This window comes from Mytilus galloprovincialis, chromosome 11 (assembly GCF_965363235.1).
Source record: "Mytilus galloprovincialis chromosome 11, xbMytGall1.hap1.1, whole genome shotgun sequence".
Taxonomy (NCBI): Eukaryota; Metazoa; Mollusca; class Bivalvia; order Mytilida; family Mytilidae; genus Mytilus; species Mytilus galloprovincialis.
The window spans coordinates 78799479-78822351 of NC_134848.1; the positions used below are offsets into that span (position 1 = coordinate 78799479).

The 22873-nt window shown below is 33.8% G+C and overlaps 1 protein-coding gene across 1 annotated transcript; it reads left to right on the forward strand.

Moving 5' to 3' along the window:
• The first annotated feature begins 4508 nt into the window (after positions 1-4508).
• LOC143050922 (uncharacterized) lies at positions 4509-21399 on the forward strand. The gene is made up of 3 exons (XM_076224023.1): positions 4509-5214; positions 6834-7370; positions 21380-21399. Exons 1-3 carry the CDS (start codon positions 4824-4826, stop codon positions 21397-21399), a joined length of 948 nt encoding a protein of 315 aa, XP_076080138.1. The 5' UTR covers positions 4509-4823.
• Positions 21400-22873: the final 1474 nt, after the last annotated feature.

Consider the following 22873-nt stretch of genomic DNA (forward strand, 5'->3'; position numbering starts at 1 on the left):
AATAATGTTCCATTTACAAATATTGTTGCTTTTTTAAAAAAAATTGGAATTTATTATAGAATATAAAAATGTTATTATATTTAAATCGATTTTAATTTTTATCACGTTATTTTACTGTTGATTTTTATTTGTATATACTCAATTTGCTTTAGTCAAGAATTTTAGTATATTGAAGGACTTTTTGTCTTATTTTAAAAATATGCTTTAAATTGTAAAAATATTCGAATTAGCTCTCGCCGCGATATAGTCTTTTTGTGCTAATGCGGCGTAAAGCAACCAACAATCAATCAAAAATCAAAAAAGAAGAAATAATAGGTTGTTTCTTTTAAAAAAAAATCAATTTCAAAAAGTAAATTATATATTTTCTAAACTTCTTTTGCAGTATGTGCTCCATTATCAGTAATTGTTCTCATTATAAGCTGCTGTTTGAAAAGTACAAAAGGAAGGATATATCTTTTAAATTGCCCATGTGCTATATGTAGGGAGGAACAGGAGGTGATTCCACTGGAAACCCCTATGCGAGGTTTTGGGTATGTCACCAGCCAAGAGTTTGACGAGTCCATGTCTTCAGTGGAAATATGATTTAATTTTTTTCATTATGTGTGTGTGTGTTTTTTAAGCCCATTTACTAAAGCTTGTCGTCAGCATACTACATTTACCTCAAGTGAATATACAGCCACCACTTATTCAACAACCAGTCTTACCACAACAGCCTGCCCACCAACTGCAGGTTCATCAACAACCCATTCAACAACAACATCCAAGGAGGCAAAACTAAAGACACCACTACAATCTTAGACATAGACATTAAACTCATTAATCAGTTAAGATGTAAATCATTAATCAGTTAAGATGTAAAAGAGCTATTTTGCTGAAGTGTTTGATCAATACTTAAATTATGTCATTATATTTTTAATCTGTATTTTAATTTAAAATAAGAAACCCATACCTAATGTTGACATTTATATTTATTACTATAATAATGTATGTATTTTGTCCACTACTGCTCTATACAATTTTCAATTTTTACTCTAGCTGGTAAACATTAAGAAAACCTTGAAATATTAAGAACAATTTGTATTTTTACTTCTTTCTAGCAATGGTTAGCAATAATATCCATTATATTTTATAATTCATGAAGATTGAAACTTAAACTTGCGTTTTGTTATAAAATCTAAAAGCAGTCGTTATATACATTTTTTATTTTATAAATTTGTGTGTATACCATAATAATAAGTTGTTTGGAGTGGACTTATAAACCTACACATTTCAGACCATATGTTTTTTCCCCAATGTGATATGCATTTATTTTTTTTTTTATTTTAATTTTACAGCTTTTAAAGTAAGATATATGAAATCATCAAAAATACAAACATTCCATCAACCTATTTGTGATATTTTCTCAGTGAGAGTTATTATTTGAAAACAAATTGTTGTTGAGTTTTTTTTTTTTTTTTGCATTCTATAGTGAATAAATAAGTCTATTGGAAGTAATCTTTTATTTTAAGTAACTCATTGACCACCAATGCTTTCAAAAATATCTCCATCTACCGTCGAGTCTACAAGGGAAAGAAAATAAGTTGATATGACAGCATTATAGAAAACAAAACATTACTATTAATAATAAACCACAATGACAAAAACTAATAATTGAGAAATAGCTCCATAATGTACAAAAGTGTATGTTTGAAACAAACTGATGGTCACCGAAGAAAAGAAAACATCATAAAATTAAAATCACATAAACCAACATTTCACACAAATTAATGGAAATAACATACATTATAAAGATGGGTGTATTGAACAAGTCCAAAGTCATAGTGATTTCTTTTCTTGGTTAGATGTTGATGTTATTCAATCCTTGTTTTTTTCTTATATCATTGAGCTATTATCTTATAATTATCAACAAATGACACAATTGTGAACAAGATAAAACTTTGACTGGTTTTTATTTATCTACTGAGAAAAAACACTTACCGGGTGAGTTATCATGATTTGTACAACCTGTAGAATCTCTGAGATCCATTGAATGTGAGGATCTCTATTTTGAGAAGGCAATTCAACATTTGAGTTTTCCCCCTCCATCCAGATCTGAAATTATGATGGGATTATTTGGAGCATTTCTGCACAATTATCAATATTAAATGGTTTGTTAGCAGCAAGTCCTCCATCCTGGGACAATACATCATCATCAGATATGATTATGGGGTTTTTTTTGCAGATCCTAAATCATCATCTGATCCACTTTCACAATCACTGTCAGCTGCATCTGGACCCAGCGTTATGGTTTTGTTTTTGGTAATAGATTGCATTTCACCAGAAATATTTATATTGGTTTATAATTCCAACAGTAAACGAGACTAGCTATTTTAATTTCTGATCGTTTGGAAATTGATATTTGTCATGTATTGGCTCTATATATATTTATGTACAATATACGACTGATAATGAGATCTTATTCACTGATGTATGTGTTTACAGTATTTTATGAATGATAAATTGGTAGGGTTAAATATCCATCGGTGTGTATGAATGGAAAACATCTCAAACATTGTCCCTCCGGTGGATCGCTATCCTTGCCGTGGTCGGGGGGCTTGCGTGTCTCAGTGACCCAAAGAGCTATGCCAGCTGGAGCTTCGTCTCCTGATAGGGTTACCCATGCTGGACAGGTCGAAGGGTAGAGACCAGACTAAAGTGATCCGAACATCGTGAGATGCCCGATGTTTTAAATAAAATAGGCTCTCCAACCCGTTTGCCGTGGGTTGCTACCCGTGTCGGTGGTTGACGAGATCCTTGTGGATGAGGGCTATAGCCAGACTCCTTACGGTCAGAAAATACCCGGACGGACGAGACTATAGTTCAATAAGCTGCTTTGGCTTCGATATCATCTAAACGGGAGGTCGGATGGACCCGGTTCGATCAATCGGCTGGTCATGTCGAGCCCTTCAGTTAATCCTCAACAATAAGCTTTCTTGTAACAATTTTCATAATATACACATGTGTTTTAAATTAAGCTATTTATATTTCGGATAACTGAAGAAGGCGATGGCTCATGGGTCAATCAAGTGGTACGCTTTCTTTTTCGCTTGGTGGATACGCTCTGCTTGAGTATACTATTCTTGGAACATCTGGTGCTTTCCGCAGTGGATCTTAGGTGCTGATTTTGAGGACCAGCTACATTATATTTGGAGCTTGTTTTCGGCATTAGCACTTGATCCCGGTTCGCCACGGAAACACAGCATCGCCCTTGTAGGCACTCCGAGGTGGGTGGATGACAAGAATGGTGAATCTTTCTCCTTTCATATGGCACAACAAAACAAACCCTCTAAATCAGCTTTAATACATAAGAAAAGAAAATGTGATGATTCAGAGCCTTGTCGGGAAGATGACAGTTGGCCCAGATTTATTGTAATAAAAGGAACAGATGAAAAACCAATTTCAAAAATATCGCCCTTTGTAATTCACAAACAAATTCAAAGCGTTGCTGGTACTGTAAAAAAAGTTTCCAAAATGAGATCTGGCAATTTGTTGGTTGAATGTTCCAACAAAAGTCAATCAACAAATTTACTTACAATGACTACAATAACAAACTTTCCTGTTTCTGCCTCTCCTCATAACAGTTTGAACAGCTGTAAGGGGATCATTCGAGACAGAAGTCAATACCTTGGTGACCTTACCGTGGAAGAAATCGGTGAGGAACTTTCAAGCCAAGGTGTAACTGATGTTATTAGATTTCAAATTAAAAAGAATGGCAATATAATCAAATTAAATGCATATCTTTTGACCTTTAGAACTCCAACTCCTCCTCCATCTATTACTTTAGGTTGCTTCGGAATCAGAGTTGACATGTTTATCCCTAACCCAATTCGATGCTTTACTTGTCAAAAGTTTGGGCATGGAAGCAAACAATGTCGTGGTAAGCAGAGATGCTTCAAGTGTTCTGACGAAGGACACGAGGGAACAAACTGTAACTCTGAACCTTCTAAATGCGTAAACTGTGGTGAATCCCATTTTTCATCGTCTAGGGACTGCCCTGTTTACCTTAAAGAAAAAAATATTATTAAAATTAAAACAGAAAGAAACATCAGTTACCCAGAAGCTAAACAGATAGCTTTTGTTTCGAATAATCTGCTTGTTTCAAACAGACCATCGTACGCCAGCAAAGTTGTCCGTTCATTCAGTCACGAGAATACACAAACTCGCATGACTTGGCCAATTGATGCGGACAATTTTACAATGCTGCCTGTTGAAACAGAACCTACCGATAAAATATTAATTCCATGAAAACCAACATCTTCCAAAACCAGTACTCAGTCAACTCAATCTTCCCTACAGAGCTCAATATCATCAACAAAACAAAATGAGAAAAAGAAATCAAATAAAAAACAAACAGTAGAAATACACAACTGGGTCGGTGAATCTGTCTGGGATCTTACCAGTGACATAGATGATTCTTCCACCTCAAAAAGTCTTCCTTCATCTTCATCTAAGAAGTTAACTCCTTCGTCCAGTACAAAGTCTACTAGGGCCCCATCTCCTCTTCGTTCTCCAGAAAAGAAGGATGTACAAAAGAAGCCAGTAAATACATCCTCTCAGAAGTCTTCTGATTCGAGGTCGCGGGGTAGGGGTCGAGGCGGAGTAAAACCAGCTGCGTGTGGTCCTGGAGATCGACGACTCTCCTCGCACAACAGATTTTCAACACTTGCCGACGAAACTGAAATGGAAATCGAAAGTGTTCCGCCACCCGAAAGATCACAATCTCAGGGTGAGCGAAATAAGAATGCTGGCAAACTCGACAGCATTCGCCCTTCTATTATTAAATAATGACAAATATCATCCAATGGAATTGCCGAGGTCTTAAAATAAATCTTCTCGAGTTAACACTTCAAGTTCAGTCATTTTTACCTATTGCATTTTGTCTTCAAGAAACTCATCTAAAAGAAAGTGACAATGTATCTTTAAAAGGATACAACATGTATAGCACATTTTCTAAGGTAGATGAACGTGCTGCAGGCGGATCATCCATTTTTGTGAAGGACAACGTCATTCATAGCACAGTCCAACTCACCACGGATCTGCAAGCAGTTGCAATTCGTTTATCATTAGACAAAACAATTACTTTATGTTCGATATATATTCCACCAAATTCAATTATAGATAAAGCAAAACTCAAAAACCTCACTGATCAATTACCCTCACCATTTATACTTATGGGCGACTTCAATGCTCACAATCCATAAGGGACCGTTCAATATTTATCAAATGGATGGGGCGGGGCAAGCACTTTCTTTGTGGAAATATTTGGATGGGCGTGAACTTTTTTTTATATATATAGTGGATGGGCTAGAACTTATTTTAATTGAAAAAAATTTGCTTTCAATTTTATTAGTGTGTAGGAAATTCCTTTTGCAGGCACAAAAAACATATGGACATGGTCTCAACAATAATTTTCAGTTTAGGCCAAATCCAGATAGTCATCTTTAATTTTTTTCATAACTTTTTCAAATCAACATGGATTTTCATAAAACTCTACACTTATTTCATTTATATATTGATCTTACAGAATACCAGGTTGTTTGGTAGTTTGGTGAATTGGTGTCATTCTATGGATTTAATACATAGGTTAAAAAAAAAGCTAAAATTTTCAGTTTTGGCTAAATCCAGATAGTCATCTTTAATTTTTTTCATAACTTTTTCAAATCAACATGGATTTTCATAAAACTCTACAATTATTTCATTTATATATTGATCTTACAGAATACCAGGTTGTTTGGTAGTTTGGTGAATTGCTGTCATTCTATGGATTTAATACATAGGTTAAAAAAAGCTAAAGTTTTCAGTTTTGGCTAAATCCAGATAGTCATCTTTAATTTTTTTCATAACTTTTTCAAATCAACTGGCATTTTCATAAAACTCTACAATAATTTCAGTTATATATTGATCTTACAGAATACCAGGTTGTTTGGTAGTTTGGTGAATTGGTGGCATTCTTATGGATTTAATAAAAAGGTTAAAAAAAGCTTAAATTTTCAGTTTAGGCCAAATCATTGGATAGTTATCTTTAAACTTTTTTTTTAACTTTTTCAAATTAATTTAGATCTTCATATAACTCTACAGCTATCTCATTTATATGTTAATCTTACAGAATGCCAGGTTGTTTGGTGTTTTACTGTCAAATGTACGGAATTAATTAATAGGTGAAAAAGGTGCATCAAAGTCAAAAATATGTCTGCCTAAATTGCTTAAAAAGACCATAATTTCTTATTTGAAAAGATTAGATAAAGGGACATTGGTATTTGAACTATATTTAACATGCTGTGTTAAGAGAATTATAATTAGTAATTCAGCATATGATAATATTTTTACTAGTCCAAGAGTTATTGCCCCTTAGTTTAAATTATTTCCTTTATTTTAAATCAATATTGTATCTGAGGCTGCAAATATAAAATCAAATATATACATGTATATTCATACTGGTTTTAAAAACAATAAAATGTATGGTTCTGATACACACATAAATATTTATATATAAATGGAATTTACTAGCACATTTTAAATTTGGTATTTACACCAAAGTCTATTCTTTGATTTCAAGACATAAACTTGCAAACTTTCAAATAGAAAAAGAACTTTAATATTTTTTGATTGTTTTAAGCTTTAGAGGGGCAAGGACTTTTTTATAGATTTTTTTAGATGGGCGAGGACTTTTTTTCAGAATTTAAAAGGATGGGCATTAACTTTTTTAATGAATCAATATTAAGAATGCACCGGCCCATCCATCTGATAAATATTGAACGGTCCCTTATGGGGTAGCAAGACTCATAATGCCAAAGGTAAGATTGTTGAGGACTTTGTCTCTCAAGAAGGATTATGCATTTTTAATGATGGATCTAATACGTATCTTCATCCTGGAAACGGGTCTTATTCTTCTATTGATATCACTATTTGCGATCCCTCTCTGCTTCTGGATTATTCATGGCGTGTTCATGATGATCTATGTGGAAGTGATCACTTTCCAATAGTACTTGAACATCTTTTTACTTCTGCCCAACAGAGAGTACCACGTTGGAAACTTGACAAGGCGGACTGGTCCTTGTTTGAGAATCTCTGTCAAGCGGAACTTCAGTCAAAGATGTTTGAGACTGTACAAGATCCAATTTTAACTTTTAATACAGTTTTAACGTCAATTGCTGACAGAACTATTCCTAAGACCTCGGCAAATCCGAAACATCCCAGCAAACCATGGTTTGATGACGCTTGTGATCAAGCCATAGGTGACCGTAAAAAATCTGAAAGACGGTTCAATCAACAACCAACGACGGAAAACTTGAGTAATTTCCGTATTTTTCGCGCTAAGGCACGGCGGACATGTAGGCAAGCCCGACGAACATCCTGGAAAAAATTTGTCTCGGGGATTACATCTCGCACTCCGATGACAAAAGTTTGGAATATGGTAAACAAAATAAAAGGTAAAAATTCTAAAGCCACTGTAAAACATTTGAAAGCCGGCAATGATTTATTAACAAATGAAAAGGATATTGCCAACAAGCTTGGTGAAACTTTTGCGAAGTCTTCTTCTTGTAACAACTACAGGGAAGACTTTAAAAAAGTTAAAAAACAAAAAGAAAAAATTAAATTAAACTTTAAGTCAAAAAATGGTGAAAATTATAATAAACTATTTTCTCTTGAAGAACTTAAAACATCTCTGTCAAAAGCCCATGATACAGCTTGTGGGCCTGATAATATTCACTACCAACTCTTAAAACACTTGCCAGATTCCTCGCTAGAAGCTCTCTTGCAGCTCATGAATAACATCTGGGAATCTGGTGATTTACCATCAATCTTGCAACCGTCGTGCCTATTCCAAAACCAAGTAAAGATCATACGGATCCTATTAATTATCGACCAATTGCTCTTACCAGTTGTGTCTGTAAAACACTCGAACGGATGGTCAATGATCGCCTTGTTTGGTTCTTGGAATCCAATGGGCTATTAGCCAATATCCAGTGTGGATTCCGACAGGGCCGCAGTACTCTTGATCATCTTGTTCGATTCGAATCATTTGTCCGTAATGGTTTTGCGAAAAATGAACATGTGGTGTCGGTCTTTTTCGACCTTGAGAAGGCCAATGATACTGCATGGAAATATGGTATTTTAAAAGATCTATTTGATATGGGGTTGAAAGGCAATATGCCTAATTTTATTTCTAATTTTCTCTCTAACAGACAATTTAATGTTGGAGTTAATTCGACCATGTCTGATCTGTATGATCAAGAGATGGGTGTCCCTCAGGGCAGTATTTTATCTGTTACATTATTTAGTCTTAAAATCAACAGCCTTGTTGAAGTTTTAAAAAGTAATATTGAAGGTTCATTGTACGTTGATGATTTTTTAATATGTTACAGAGGCAAAAATATGAATAACATAGAAAGACAATTACAATTATGTCTTGGAAGAATTGAAAAATGGTTTTAAATTTTCCACGTCAAAAACGGTCGGGATGCATTTTTGTAACAAAAGGAAATTGCATCTTGATCCAGAACTCACTTTGTACGGCAACCCAATTAAAATGGTTGATGAAACCAAATTTCTTGGGTTAATTTTCGATAAAAAGTTAACCTTTCTACCCCATATCAAAATGGTAAAATCGAGATGTTTAAAAGCTTTAGATATTTTAAAAGTTGTCGGCAGCACTGACTGGGGTGCTGATCGCAACATTTTACTTAATTTATATAGATCTCTAGTTAGATCTAAACTAGATTATGGCTCTATAGTGTATGGCTCTGCAAGGAAGTCCTACATACAGATTCTTGATGCTGTGCATCACCAGGGTTTGCGTCTCTGTCTTGGCGCATTTAAAACCTCACCAGTTGAGAGTCTGTATGTAGAGGCTGATGAGCACTCACTCTCTCACAGACGTTTGAAGCTTGGACTTCAATACGCTGTCAAACTAAAAGCCTATTCAGATAATCCTGCCTACAGCTGTGTTTTTAATCCGATTTATGAAGATATTTTTGCAAAACATGAAAATAAAATTCCTCCGTTAGGTATACGTTTAAAACCACATTTAGCTTCTTTTGATTTAAAATCTGTTGCTCAAGTTAAAATTTGCAAATGTCCTCCATGGGAACTTCCCAAACCAAAAATGATATTTGATCTCCGTGAACACAATAAAAATAAAACAAATCCTCTTTTAATTCAGCAACACTATGCTGAAATTAAAGCCAATTATCAAGATTTCTCAACTGTCTATACTGATGGATCAAAAGATGGCGACAGAGTTGCATCTGCTGCTGTCGTCAGGGACAGAGCTGCAACTCTCCGTTTACCATCTGATGCATCCATCTTTACTGCTGAAGCAGAAGCAATAATTTTGGCTTTGAAATTTATTGCCTCTTCTGAAAGAAATAATATTTCTATGGGTTCCGAGTCATGTTGGAATCCTTGGAAATACAGCTGTAGACCTTGAGGCAAAGCATGCCCTGGGTGACCCTTTATCTAACTGTGATATACCATATACTGATTTTAAATCTAAAATTAGAGAATATGTGTTTAATATTTTAAAAGATGAATGGAGTAAAAAAGATGATAATAAATTACATGAAATTAAACCTAATATAGGTAAACCTTTTAATAATTTTATGTGCAGAAAAGATCAGTGTATTATTTCTAGATGTCGTATTGGTCATACTAGAATAACACACGAGTATCTTTTAAAAAATGAAGATGAACCACAATGTGTACCTTGCAACTGCAAGTATACTATTAAACATGTTTTAATTAATTGTATTGACTTTGCTGATATTCGTAAGAAGCATTTCAATGTCAATAATATGTATGATTTATTTAATAATGTTCCATTTACAAATATTGTTGCATTTTTAAAAGAAATTGGAATTTATTATAGAATATAAAACTGTTATTATATTTAAGTCGTTTTTAATTTTTATCACGTTATTTTACGTACTCATATTGATTTTTATTTGTAAATAATCAATTTGCTTTAGTCTAGAATTTTAGTATATTGAAGGACTTTTTGTCTTATTTTAAAAATATGCTTTAAATTGTAAAAATATTCGAATTAGCTCTCGCCGCGATATAGCCTTTTTGTGCTAATGTAGCGTAAAGCAACAAACAATCAATCAATCTCAAACATTGTAGCTACTATAAACACCCCCCCCCCCCCCCCCCCAAAAAAAAAGAAGAAAAAACTTCGAATAAAATTGATAAAAATAATAAGGAAGTGAATTGTCGAGGGATGGTTTGAGTGTGATGAAGCAAATCATATTCCAACAAGTACTCGGGTAGAGATTTCAACCAATGAAAGTCTGATTTGAATAGTCAACACCCTGAAAGGAAGTTACCATCCAAATACTCAAAATAGTACACCAATGAAAATGATTATAATCACTCCAACAAAAAAGATTATGCTCCCAAACCAATATAAATACAACTTCAAAAGTTAGTAATCTCAACCGCATTTAACGAGAGAGAGAAAAACCAACAACCATGAACGTTTTGACAACCGTAACAAATGGAGGTGCAATTATAAGAGTCTGTGGAACCTTTGGGACAAATACATTTGTCTCAATAAACAGTTGTAGGGTACACCTATATGTTGTCTCAATAAACAGTTGTAGGGTACACCTATCTTCATTTGAGTACTCCCAAGAAAAACGGATCTGGGTGGTAAAGCTTCACTTTGACTGTTAGTGAGTATAAATAAAGGGTGAGGGTGATCTAGACCGTCTTACCGATATTGCAAAGAGGTTCAATGTTCAAGTTAGTTTTTTTTTTTATTTATTCAATAATGATAATTTTGGAGGAAATGGTTAATTGTTGGGATGTTCAAGTACCTGATTACGTCCACTTGTTTTTATAGCATTTTATTTTTATCCATCTGATGAATTACGTTTTTCATAATAAGTTCTCATAATGTACTGGTAACCTTCTGTCTCATGTGAGGGGATGGTTGATATCTCGCCACGTTAGGTATGTGTGTACCTCTTTCAAGTCGGGAGCCTGTAATTTTTAGTACTGGTTGTCATTTTTTATGTTCTACATATTGTGATATTCATTCATTTTTTATTTTATTTTTTTTTGTAATTAAATAAGACCGTTGATTTTTTCGTTTGAATTCTTTTATGTTGACATTTTGAAACCTTTTATAGCTGACTGTGCGACAGGAGCTTTGATCAGGCTATGGTGACCTATAGTTGCTGTAAGTTTCTCATTGGCATCATACCACATCTTCTTTTTTTTTTTTTTTTTATATCTATGTAGATTTCATGCATGTTTCTCCGAAACTGTACCCTCTCCTCTCAAAAAACATTTCATATACTAGATTTTGTTCATGTATGATGTATAACGGTTACTATTTGTCGCTTTCGAAATATTAAATAAATTGAAACAAAAACCGACAGAAAATGTTCAGGTTTTTGCTGAACGTTTACTAACTTTGGCAGAAGAAGCGTTCAGGGGTCAAGATGGGACTCAAGTGATAATTCAGTCGCAATTGATCAATTTTTTCATAAATGGATTATCTCAGGATACGTTTAAGATGTAAATTATGCGCGAAAATCCTGATACACTGCAACGTGCAGTAACAATTGCTATGACAGAACAAAATTTAAGAAAAAATTTGATTTAAGGAGGGGAAAATTAACTGCTGACAAGACGGGGTATCCGGACAGACAAGAACCTATTGAAGTTGACCACTTCCGACCCGCACGTAGGTGTTATAATTATAACAAAATTGGGCACCAATCTAAGGATTGTAGGGCTAGGAAAATGCCGCGTCAAGTCAATGCTTACGATCAAAATGACAAAGATAAGAGTAGGCCTGTTTATCAAACATACAGACCAAGAAAAGAAATAGTTTGTTGGAATTGTGGGAAGTCCGGACATATTCAAAGAAACTGTTATTCTCGACCCAACCAATAACACTATCAGGGAAACTAGGACACTCTCTTTGTTTCGGAGCCGACAAATAGAGAATTAATAAACCAGTAACGACAAAAATTTATACAATAAATTTGGCAGGAAATCCAAATAGTTGCATCATTAATATTAATAGAAAATAATTTAGATCATTAGTTGATTCTGGAGTGGAAGTGTCTTTAATGCATTTAAATGTTTGTAAATCTTTGGCTGATTTACCAAAATTAAACAAAAAAGACAGTTCAACTCCAATCTGTAAACGGAAATTCACTTAACGTTTTAAGATGCATAGAAATAGACTTTTATATAAAGAGTACAAAAATGTCACAATCATTTTATGTGGTTTCGGACATGAACAGAAATTTAATACTTGGTCGTGACTGGCTTGTTAAAAATGGGGTCAGGCTTTATTACGATTTAGGAATGTTAAGGGTAGGAAATATATATGCTAACTTAGAAGAAGATATTCATATTTTCACTATTTTGAGATTATCAAAGAAAATTGTTTTGAAACCTCAAACTTCAAATATATGTTTGACGAAATTGAAAAAGGGAACGGAATTATCAACTTCAAGATTATAATGAAATTTCCTCTTTGGATAAGGGAAGTTTAAGTTCAGAACCAGGTTTAATGGTCGGAAATGCGGTAGCGAAAATTCAATCTTTATACAAAATACCAGTTCATTTGGTAAATAGTACCAACAAAACTTTTAAATTTAAACGAAGAACAGTAATTGCTAGGATAGGTTCAATTCTTCAGGAAAATTTAGTCAGTTTTGAAAAAGAGATTAAAAATGCTAATCTAGAAAAGGAAGTGGAAACAGAAGTAAATGTAAAAAGTAAAAATAGGCATGTGTTTGCTTTGAAAGATTCTGAATTGGGGCATACTGAAACAGTTAAAATGGAAATAGAAACAGGAAACCATGAGCCAATTAAATTAAAACCTTATCGTACACCGTTGCATAAAAGGTCCATTGTTAATAAGGCAATTGATGAAATGTTGGAAGCCGGTATAATTAGAAGGTCAAAAAGTAGTTGGTGCTCACCGATAGTCATAGTAAAAAAGAAAGATAACTCTAATCGCTTTTGCACAGACTTTAGAAAATTGAACAATATTACAAAAAGTATGAGCTATCCTCTACCAGTAATCGATGACATTCTTGCTTTATTAGATAAAGCCAAATACATGACATCGCTCGATATGAAATCGGGATTTTGGCAGGTGTTGATGTCTGATAAGGACCGTGAGAAAACGGCATTCGGTTGCTTTAGAGGCCTTCACGAGTATAATGTAATGCCATTTGGTCTTCAAAATTCTCCAGCAGTTTTTTCGCGATTAATGGAAATCGTTCTCGAAGGGTTACCTTTCGCGGTAGCGTACATTGATGACATTTTAATATATTCAAGTACTTTAGACGAACACCTTTCCCACATTCAACAAGTATTTGATCGCTTGAGAAAACACGGGCTTAAGTTAAAAATTAAAGAAATGCCAATTTTTGAAAAATGAAACAAATTATTTAGGTTTCAAAATAACCGGAAATGGAATTAAACCGGATACGGAAAAGGTGGAAACGATCAGATCATTGCCTGCACCAATTAATGTCAAAGAGGTCAGAGGTTTTATCGGTATGCTCAGTTATTATCGTCGATTCGTCCCAAACTTCTCGAAAATATCGATCCCTTTGGTTGAACTGACGAAAAAATATGCAAAGTTTAACTGGACAGACGAATGTCAAAGAGCTTTTGAATATCTTAAAGATAGTTTGACAGTTATTCCATTATTAGCATACCCAGATTTGACAAAGCGGTACACGCTTTACACGGACGCCTCAGACGACACAGTCGGTGCTTGTTTGACTCAGCCGTGTAATGATACTGAGGAAGTTTTGTATGGGGTTAAAAATGAAAAACCAACCTATTTCTTCTCACACAAATAAAGTGACACACAGACGCGTTGGTCAACTATTGAAAAAGAAGCATTTAGCATTCATTATACACTTCAAAAATTAGACCAGTATCTGCATAACGCAGAATTTACGATTAAGACCGATCACAAACCATTAAAGTATATTTTAGAATCCCCTATGCAGAATGAAAAAGATTCGACTATGGGCATTAGGCATAACAGGGTATAACTGTAAAATTGAATGGTTGGCTGGGACAGAAAACACTATCGCGGACTATCTCTCTAGAAGACCTAACCGGGTAGAAGTTAATAAATCAGACAATAAAAAGACAGACGACGAAGACATTGAAATATACATTAGTGACAAGGCTTACGAAATTAACACCATTAATTCTAACGAAATTGACCCAAAGAAATTTGCAAGTTGTAGTTACAAAGAGTCAGATACTTTGACACTTAAAGATTATGTGGTTTCGGGTTACGACATGAAATATAAGCAATCACTCGTCAAAGAATTAGCTTTGATAATTAGCCAATTGAAAAATGGCAAAGCCTCGAAATCAGGTGAAAATAAGTATATACTGATAGATGAAATAATGTATTATATTTCTCAAGCAGATACTGAACCTCTGTTAAGGTTGTATGTCCCTTTACAATTAAGAGACGAAGTAGTGAAACAATATCATGTCAAAGATCATTTGGGTGTTGATAAAACGTATGACGCTATTAAAGGTAAATATTTTTGGCCAAAATTATACAAAGAACTCCATGAATATGTAAACTCTTGTATAACGTGTCAAAAACGGAGCTCCTAGCAAGCGACACCAAAGCTCCAGGAAACTGATATACCACCATTTCCATTTGCAAAAATTGCAATTGACTTGTCCGGTCCGTACCCAAGGTCATTGTCGGGAAATAGATATATCATAAGTTTTATTGACCTTTATAGCGGATACCCAGAATGTTTTGCTGTTCCTGATAAGTGCGCTGAAATGTAGTTCATTTATTATTAGAAGAAATCATCCCAAAACATTGTTTTCCTTTACAAATATTGACAGATAATGGGGGTGAAAACACAAGTTATATGGTTCGCGAAACTTTACAAGAACTTAATATAAGCCATCTGACTACATCATTTTATTCACCAGGGTTCAATGGCAAAGTTGAAAGGTTACATCGATTTTTGCATGACATTCAAGCAAAAAAAATACAAGACGATGCCTCAACATGGGACGTGTATCTAAATCAAACGTTAGCCGCAATTAGATTTAACAAAAAGGAGTCGTCTGATTTCTCTCCTTTCTTTCTTTTATACAACAGAGATCCTGTACTTCCCGTTGATAATATTTTGCGTCCAAGACGGAAGTACGCGGATGACGATCCCCATAAAATTTTATAAGAGCAGCAACATAAATCTTTTGTCTTTTGCCCCCCCCCCCCCTTCCAATCATCTGATAAAGAGTCAGAAAATGAAACTGATAGCGAAAATTCTTCTATCGAAGGAGTAGAGCAAACTCGTGACAAATTGATACGAAGGTATAAAAACGAACGCGAATCTTCCTCTGGTGAAGATGATATTCCTTTAATGGAACTTACGAAAAGGGTAAAATACCGAAAGAGACGGATAAAGGCTCAATATGAAAATACGACGGACGAAGAAGACAATATTCCTTTACTTGAGATCAAGAATAATTTGAAATCTCGAGCAATGACTTCTGAAACAAGATCTATCAGTTTAGAAGCTAACTCGTCGGAAGACGAGGCAATGTCAGTAAATCATTTTATTGAAAAACCTGCGAGTAAGCGGGATGACAAAAATGTCAAAATTTTGAATATATTTTCTGATATGTCAAAATGTTTAAAAGATACTCTCGAACAGTAGCTTGTTCTCTCTCTCTCTATATATATAAATGTATGTCTAGGCATCGAACAGTAGCTTGTTCTCTCTATATATATATAAATGTATGTCTAGGCATTTTATATCTATAAAATACTAATATATTTATATTACTATATTAGATGCAGTTCAGAGGAATAGACTTGGAAGGGAAGGACATGGAGGCTGTGGAAAAAAACAGAAATTTAATTTGATTTTAACAGAATTCGCTTTTATAGCTTACTCGGGTTGCCACGAATGGTTGGCTGAAAAGGGGATTCTTCCTTCTATTGTTAAACAAATTTATAAAACCTGGTCCCAAAAGGCCAGATTGTTCCACGAAAATAGAATGATGGGGACTATTTTTTAGGGATTCTTATAAAACCTTTTTCGACAGTTCCCACCATGACCGGTTATTAATTCCTTCTTTAGTTAAAGAGGTAGTAGAAATTGTGGTAGAAAGAGCCAGAAACAAGGGTTTCTTTTATTTACATACTCTTAGATTACAAAGGGAAAACCAAATAAGGTATAACAGGGCGATTGTATTCTGCCCTGAGTTCATGGCCGAAATTGGGGGAGATATACGGAATGATCTTTTGTGGTTGTACCGTGAGCGTTAACGTGTACATCAACTAATTTTTATTCAGTGCCTAGTTACAATCTGAACTGTCTTGTTAGGGACAGTTCTTTTATACAACTACGAACGTGACTTTAATTTAGAAAGAATTTTGTTTATGATAGGTACTTACTTTTAAAAAGCCCAAAGCCACAAATAAAATGGTTCTAAATAGTGACCATTACTTTTGGTCTCATATACTTAACGTTAGGTCAATTAAAGCCAAACTATTAAAGTCTAATTAAATACGATGACCACATGTTGCTGAATGAAAAAGCAATTGTCATCAACTTGAACATCCCTTAAGCCAAATCATGTACATATAGAAAGTCACGTTTGTAGTTTAACAATAATACATACATTTAAAAACTTTAGAAATTATGTTTAATAATGTTTAATAATTTCAATACTTTCGATCACTGCATAGTATTACATACCGCCCCCCCCCCCCTCAATGTTCTAGAAATATAGCATAAATTTCTTTGCTACAAATATAACACTATAGGATCGAAAGATACCTAAAATAAAGAATCAATACACAAATAAAGGCAACAATGTATACCGATGTTCAAACTCATAAATCCATGGACAAAAAACAAAATCGGGGTAACAAACTAAAACTGAGGGAAACGCATTAAATATAAGAGAACAACGACACAACACTACAATGTAACACACACAGAAACGGACCAAGCAACAGACAAAATCCCACGAGAATAACAAATATAACATCAAAACCAAATACATGAATTTGGGATAGACAAGTACCGTGACACGTCTTATCGCAATGTGAATTTACACTCAAAAATAAGAGCAAACAAACGCCGCAACGTTAAAATGTAACACATACAGAAACGAACTATAATAAAACAATGGCCATATTCCTGACTTGGTATTGCTGACAAAACCTGAAATAAAACATAAATATATATATTGTATAAAACAATCAATTGATACATTTTACATAATTGTTCAATTTATTGTCAAAGTTCTATGCTATCATTCTCCATCTACCATCCTCGTCTACCATTCTCGTCTACCATTTCTCCGTCCGCCATTCTCCGTCCACTTACAAGGTCTTCTTATTGAAATAAAAGATAAACTTCCAAAATATTTAGAATTGACTAACGATCCAAAAGAAAACCTGTGGTTCTTTTATAGGTTCTTGACATGTTCCACTATCCTGTATGACAGTAGAATATTAGTTGTCATTTCAATACCTCTTCTCGACGATTCAAATAATAAATTTGAAATTTATCAGGCATTTAATTTACCAATGCCCATGCAAATGAATCATACAAGTATAGGTTTGGTTGCAAAATACGATTTGGATGTAGAATACTTTGCAGTTAATGCAGAAAGGTCAAAATATGTATTGCTTAAACAGCAAGAAATCAATCATGCACAAACACCTTTACGAAATTTTGTAAAATTATAAGTCCTGTTTATCCTATTAATTTAAGTAAAAAATTGCATATTAACTTCTTTGTTCCTGAAGAAACGAAATGATATTGATAAATATTGTCGTGTTGTAATTGAACCAAACTCAGTTTTTCCGATGGCAAGTTATATATCGTCAGATTCGTGGTTAGTTACCACTAACACACCCTAACGCTTTGCCATTGTTTGTGAAAAATATAAGCAAAAGACAACGTTTACTAAAATAATTAACCCTCCTTTGAATATTTTATCGTTAAATCAGACATGTACCGCGACTAATGACTATCTTACGCTTTTGCCGTTTTATATCTTCATATACTCTTGAGGATGATCCATTTACGAAAGTCATTCAAAATATTAATTTAACAATGCGAAAACTTTGGAAGCCATTCCAGGACTCCTTACCGAAGTTTAACTTGACTGAGCTACCAAAAGAGTTAAAAAATATCAAAGAAATCCCAATGGATAATCTGATTTACCAATTGAAAAATTTACAAACCATACAAGAAGATTCAAGTTTTTCAAATTGGGTGTATAACGTAATTTATCTAGTAATTTCTCTTTTATTAGGTATTGTCATTTTTATATTATGTAAATATAGAAAAAGTTACCTTGTTCAGTCAAACGAGGAAGTGGTTGCAAGATGCAGAATGTCGCTCCTAAGTATGACAGAGTGAGTAAACTGGTGTCGGCTAAAACCGAGGGTAGAAGTGGCTAATAATTTATATCCACTGCTAAAATTAGCAGAACAAATAGTGCGAATATAAATTGAAGTAACAGCATAATACACAACGTGTAAATACTGAAGTACTATTCGATTATAACGAACAATGTTTTAAAACACTATACGATCACAAATACTGACTTTTTATTCATTCATATATATACAAACATGACAATTAACTGTACATTGTATATACAAATGACGGAGTTATGGATGATGGAGTAATGATGTCGAAGTTACGGATGATGGAGTAATGATGTCGGAGTAAAGGATGTCGGAGTATGAATATCGGAGTAATGGATGTCGGAGTATGGATATGGGAATAAGGATGTAGGAGTATGGATATCGGAGTATGGATATCGGAATAAGGATGTCGGAGTTAAGGATGTCGGAGTATGGATATCGGAGTAACGGATGTCGGAATATGGATATCGGAGTAATGGATGTTGGAGGTATGGTGGACGGACAAATTGTGGACGGAGAAATGGTGGACAGAGAAATGGTGGACGGAGAATGGTGGACGGAGAAATGGTAGACGAGAATGGTAGACGAGAATAGTAGATGGAGAATGATAGCATATAACTTTTGACAATAAATTGAACAATTATGTAAAATTTATCAATTGATTGTTTTATACAATATATATATTTATGTTTTGTTTCAGGTTTTGTGTATTGATTCTTTATTTTAGGTATCTTTCGATCCTGTAGTGTTATATTTGTAGCATAGAAATTTATGCTATATTTCTAGAACATTGGGGGGTATGTAACACTATGCAGTGATCGAAAGTATTGATATTATTAAACATAATTTCTAAAGTTTATAAATGTATGTATTATTGTTAAACTACAAACGTGACTTTCTATATGTACATGTTTTGGCTTAAGGGATGTTCAAGTTGATGACAATTGCTTTTTCATTCAGCAACATGTGGTCATCGTATTTAATTAGACTTTAATAGTTTGGTTTTAATTGACCTAACGTTAAGTATATGAGACCAAAAGTAATGGTCACTATGTAGAACCATTTTATTTGTGGCTTTGGGCTTTTTAAAAGTAAGTACCTATCATAAACAAATTTTATTCTAAATTAAAGTCACGTTCGTAGTTGTATAAAAGAACTGTCCCTAACAAGACAGTTCAGATTGTAACTAGGCACTGAATAAACATTAGTTCCTCTTTAGCCATTGGTTTTATAGTGCCACAGAGGCTCAGATCGGAGAAAAACCCCAGAATGGTGTGAAAAATTTGAGAGTGTTCTGTCTAAAACAAAACTGCATAGAAAGTATAGGCCAAATCATATGTTTGGAGCCGACATCCCCTTAACTCGAGATATAATAGTGAGCTTATCTTCTGTACTCCTGGATGAAATCACTAGATTTAGATTTATCAAATATAGCCAAAGATGTTTGTAAACAGGGTAAAACGATTGGGGGAAATCACATGACATGAGCCAGACATCTATTTTCCACTACTGACAGCTGGCAGAAGAATTTGGTAAGGACTTAAATGTAAATTTACCCATTATTCAGAAACTATTGGTTTTTATAAATGACCTTTCTTTAATCACCTTAAAATGAAAACCATGAGGTCAAACCCAGATACCTTTCAAGGCGCTGTTGCGGTAGTGATGACCGAACATAATATGAGAAAGAGGTTTTAATTGAGGAGGGGAACCCCAGAAAGATCAAGTAATAGCCATTTGGAAAGGCCAGGTGCGGATGTATACCATTATAGAAATGCTAAACGATGTTTTTGTCCCTGGCTTTATGAGTTTTGAACAGCGGTATACTACTGTTGCCTTTATTTTTAAGTGTGATAAAATAGGACATAGATCTAACGATTGTATAACAATAAAACAAGTAAATGTTTTTGATCAAACTCAAAATTTTAATAAAGAAATAGAATGCAAGAAATGTGGAAGAAAAGGTCACATTAAAATATTTTGTAGGGTAAGGACTTTCGAAAATCAAGAAAAAAAGATTGCAGGTAAACTTAGAAACTCTCGTTGTTATGAAGCCGACAAAGAGAGAAAACCAGAACCAGAAACACAAGCTGTTTACTATCAATTTGGCAGGAAATCCAAACAGTTGTATATTAAATATGAAAACTAGAAAACTAAGGGCACTTGTTGATTCCGGAGCACAATTGTGTTTATAACATTATAAAATTCACAAAACTTTAAACAATTTACTAAAATTATCTAAACAGAATGTTAATCTTCAATACGTAAACGGAAACTCAATTGATTATTTAGGAAGTAGCATATTCAATTAGATTAGTTACTAACATCATTCATCATGGTTCAAAAACATCAATTAACAAAACTGGGATAAGCCCATCTCTTGTAAAAAAAGGTTTATAAAACTATGTATTCGAAAGTTTGTATAAAGGCAGAAATTACTGTTTTAACAAGGATTTTTTGGCAGTGTATAGAAACTTTTAATCCATCTGTAGGTAGGGATATTAACTTGACATATTTGATCAGTACATCAGTAACCTGAGAGTCTGAGACTACTATTACTGAGTACTACAACAATAAACATCTATTAATTATCAGCCTTGTCATACATGTATTATACTTCTGATAGTTGTTAACACCTATTCATATATTTTTATGCTGAAAAATATGACCCAGTCAATTACAGGTCTTATCACCTTGTAAATGTTAAGAAGTGGACCACACTTAATTAATGAATGGGCGAAGGTCATTGAACTAAATGCAATAGAATCAGGCGATCAATATCTTTTTGAATTAGCAATGTTTGAACATCTACTTAGTACCATGTTCTAAGAATGCAACAATGAATCACGAAAAAATATGACAAGACAACTTTTCAGACTTTAATTTAATTTTTGATTAATCTATTTTTAGATGAATATACAACTCCTTAACATACTCTCCGTCATGTTTAGGTTCATGTCAATCCATAGAAGGTGGGGTCCTGCGGATGTCTGGATGGAGAGAATTGTGGACAAGTTGGCTATGAAGGAGGAGTTGTCCGAAATTATTAAATTTTCAATGAATAATGACTGGGATCTTCAGGGACACAATACAAACTTGAAGCCCAGTCGAATAAAAAAAATTGTAAACCATCTCGCAACAGGCTTACCAGATCATCATTATCAATTGTGATTTTAACTCTTCATTTTAACTGTTTGTTATAAATTATATCAATATACAAATAACTTAACTAACTGTAGTTTCTGTTTCATTTACTAAAAACAAATAACAACAAAATAAAATAAAATTTTATATAACTAACCAATGGAAATTAATCTTAGAAAACTCAGTTATTATTTTCTTTCCTTGCAGGCCAAGAATGAAAAGAATGACTATGATTCAACATACTCTCCGTCATGTTAAGGTTCATGTCAATCCATAGAAGGTGGGGTCCTGCGGATTTGCGGATGGAGAGAATTGTGGACAAGTTGGCTATGAAGGAGGAGTTCTCCGAAATTATTAAATTTTCAATGAATAATGACTTGGATCTTCAGGGACACAATACAAACTTGAAGCCCAGTCGAATAAAAAAAATTGTAAACCATCTTGCAACAGGCTTACCAGATCATCATTATCAATTGTATTATTAACTGTTAGTTTTAACTGTTTGTTATTAATTATATCAATATACAAATAACTTAACTAACTGTAGTTTCTGTTTCATTTACTATAAACAAATAATAACAAAATAAAATAAAATTTTATATAACTAACCAATGGAAAATAATCTTTGAAAACTCAGTTATTTTTTTCTTTCCTTGCAGGCCAAGAATGAAAAAAATGACTATGATTCAACATACCCTCCGTCATGTTAAGGTTCGTGTCAATCCATAGAAGGTAGGGTACGGCGGATTTGCGGATGGAGAGAATTGTGGACAAGTTAGCTATGAAGGAGGAGTTGTCCGAAATTATTAAATTTTCAATGAATAATGACTGGGATCTTCAGGGAAACAATACAAACTTGAAGCCCAGTCGAATAAAAAAAATTGTAAACCATCTCGCAACAGGCTTACCAGATCATCATTGTCAATTGTGATTTTAACTCTTCATTTTAACTGTTTGTTATAAATTATATCAATATACAAATAACTTAACTAACTAGTTTGTGTTTCATTTACTATTAAGAAACAAATAATAACAAAATAAAATCAGATTGATTGATTGATTGTTGGTTGCTTAACGTCCAGTGGCAAATATTTCATGCTTATTCAGGACGAGAACAAGTTCACAATAAATACAATAGGTAGGTTGTTGTAAAAGAGGCCATCTAGGATGATGGTCGGGGAAATGTGGACTGCCACCGGGAAAGGAGGGTATATGGATAGGGACAGAAATTTTGCCTTGCAACAGGCCACCTACGGACCC

Coding starts and splice junctions, on each gene's coding strand:
- LOC143050922 (XM_076224023.1), top strand. CDS start 4,824: ATGACAAATATCATCCAATGGAATTGCCGAGGTCTTAAAATAAATCTT. Junction 5,215..6,833: donor CTCACCATTTATACTTATGG/GCGACTTCAATG, acceptor ATAATGCCAAAG/GTAAGATTGTTGAGGACTTT. Junction 7,371..21,379: donor CGCTAAGGCACGGCGGACAT/GTAGGCAAGCCC, acceptor ATCTATTTTTAG/ATGAATATACAACTCCTTAA.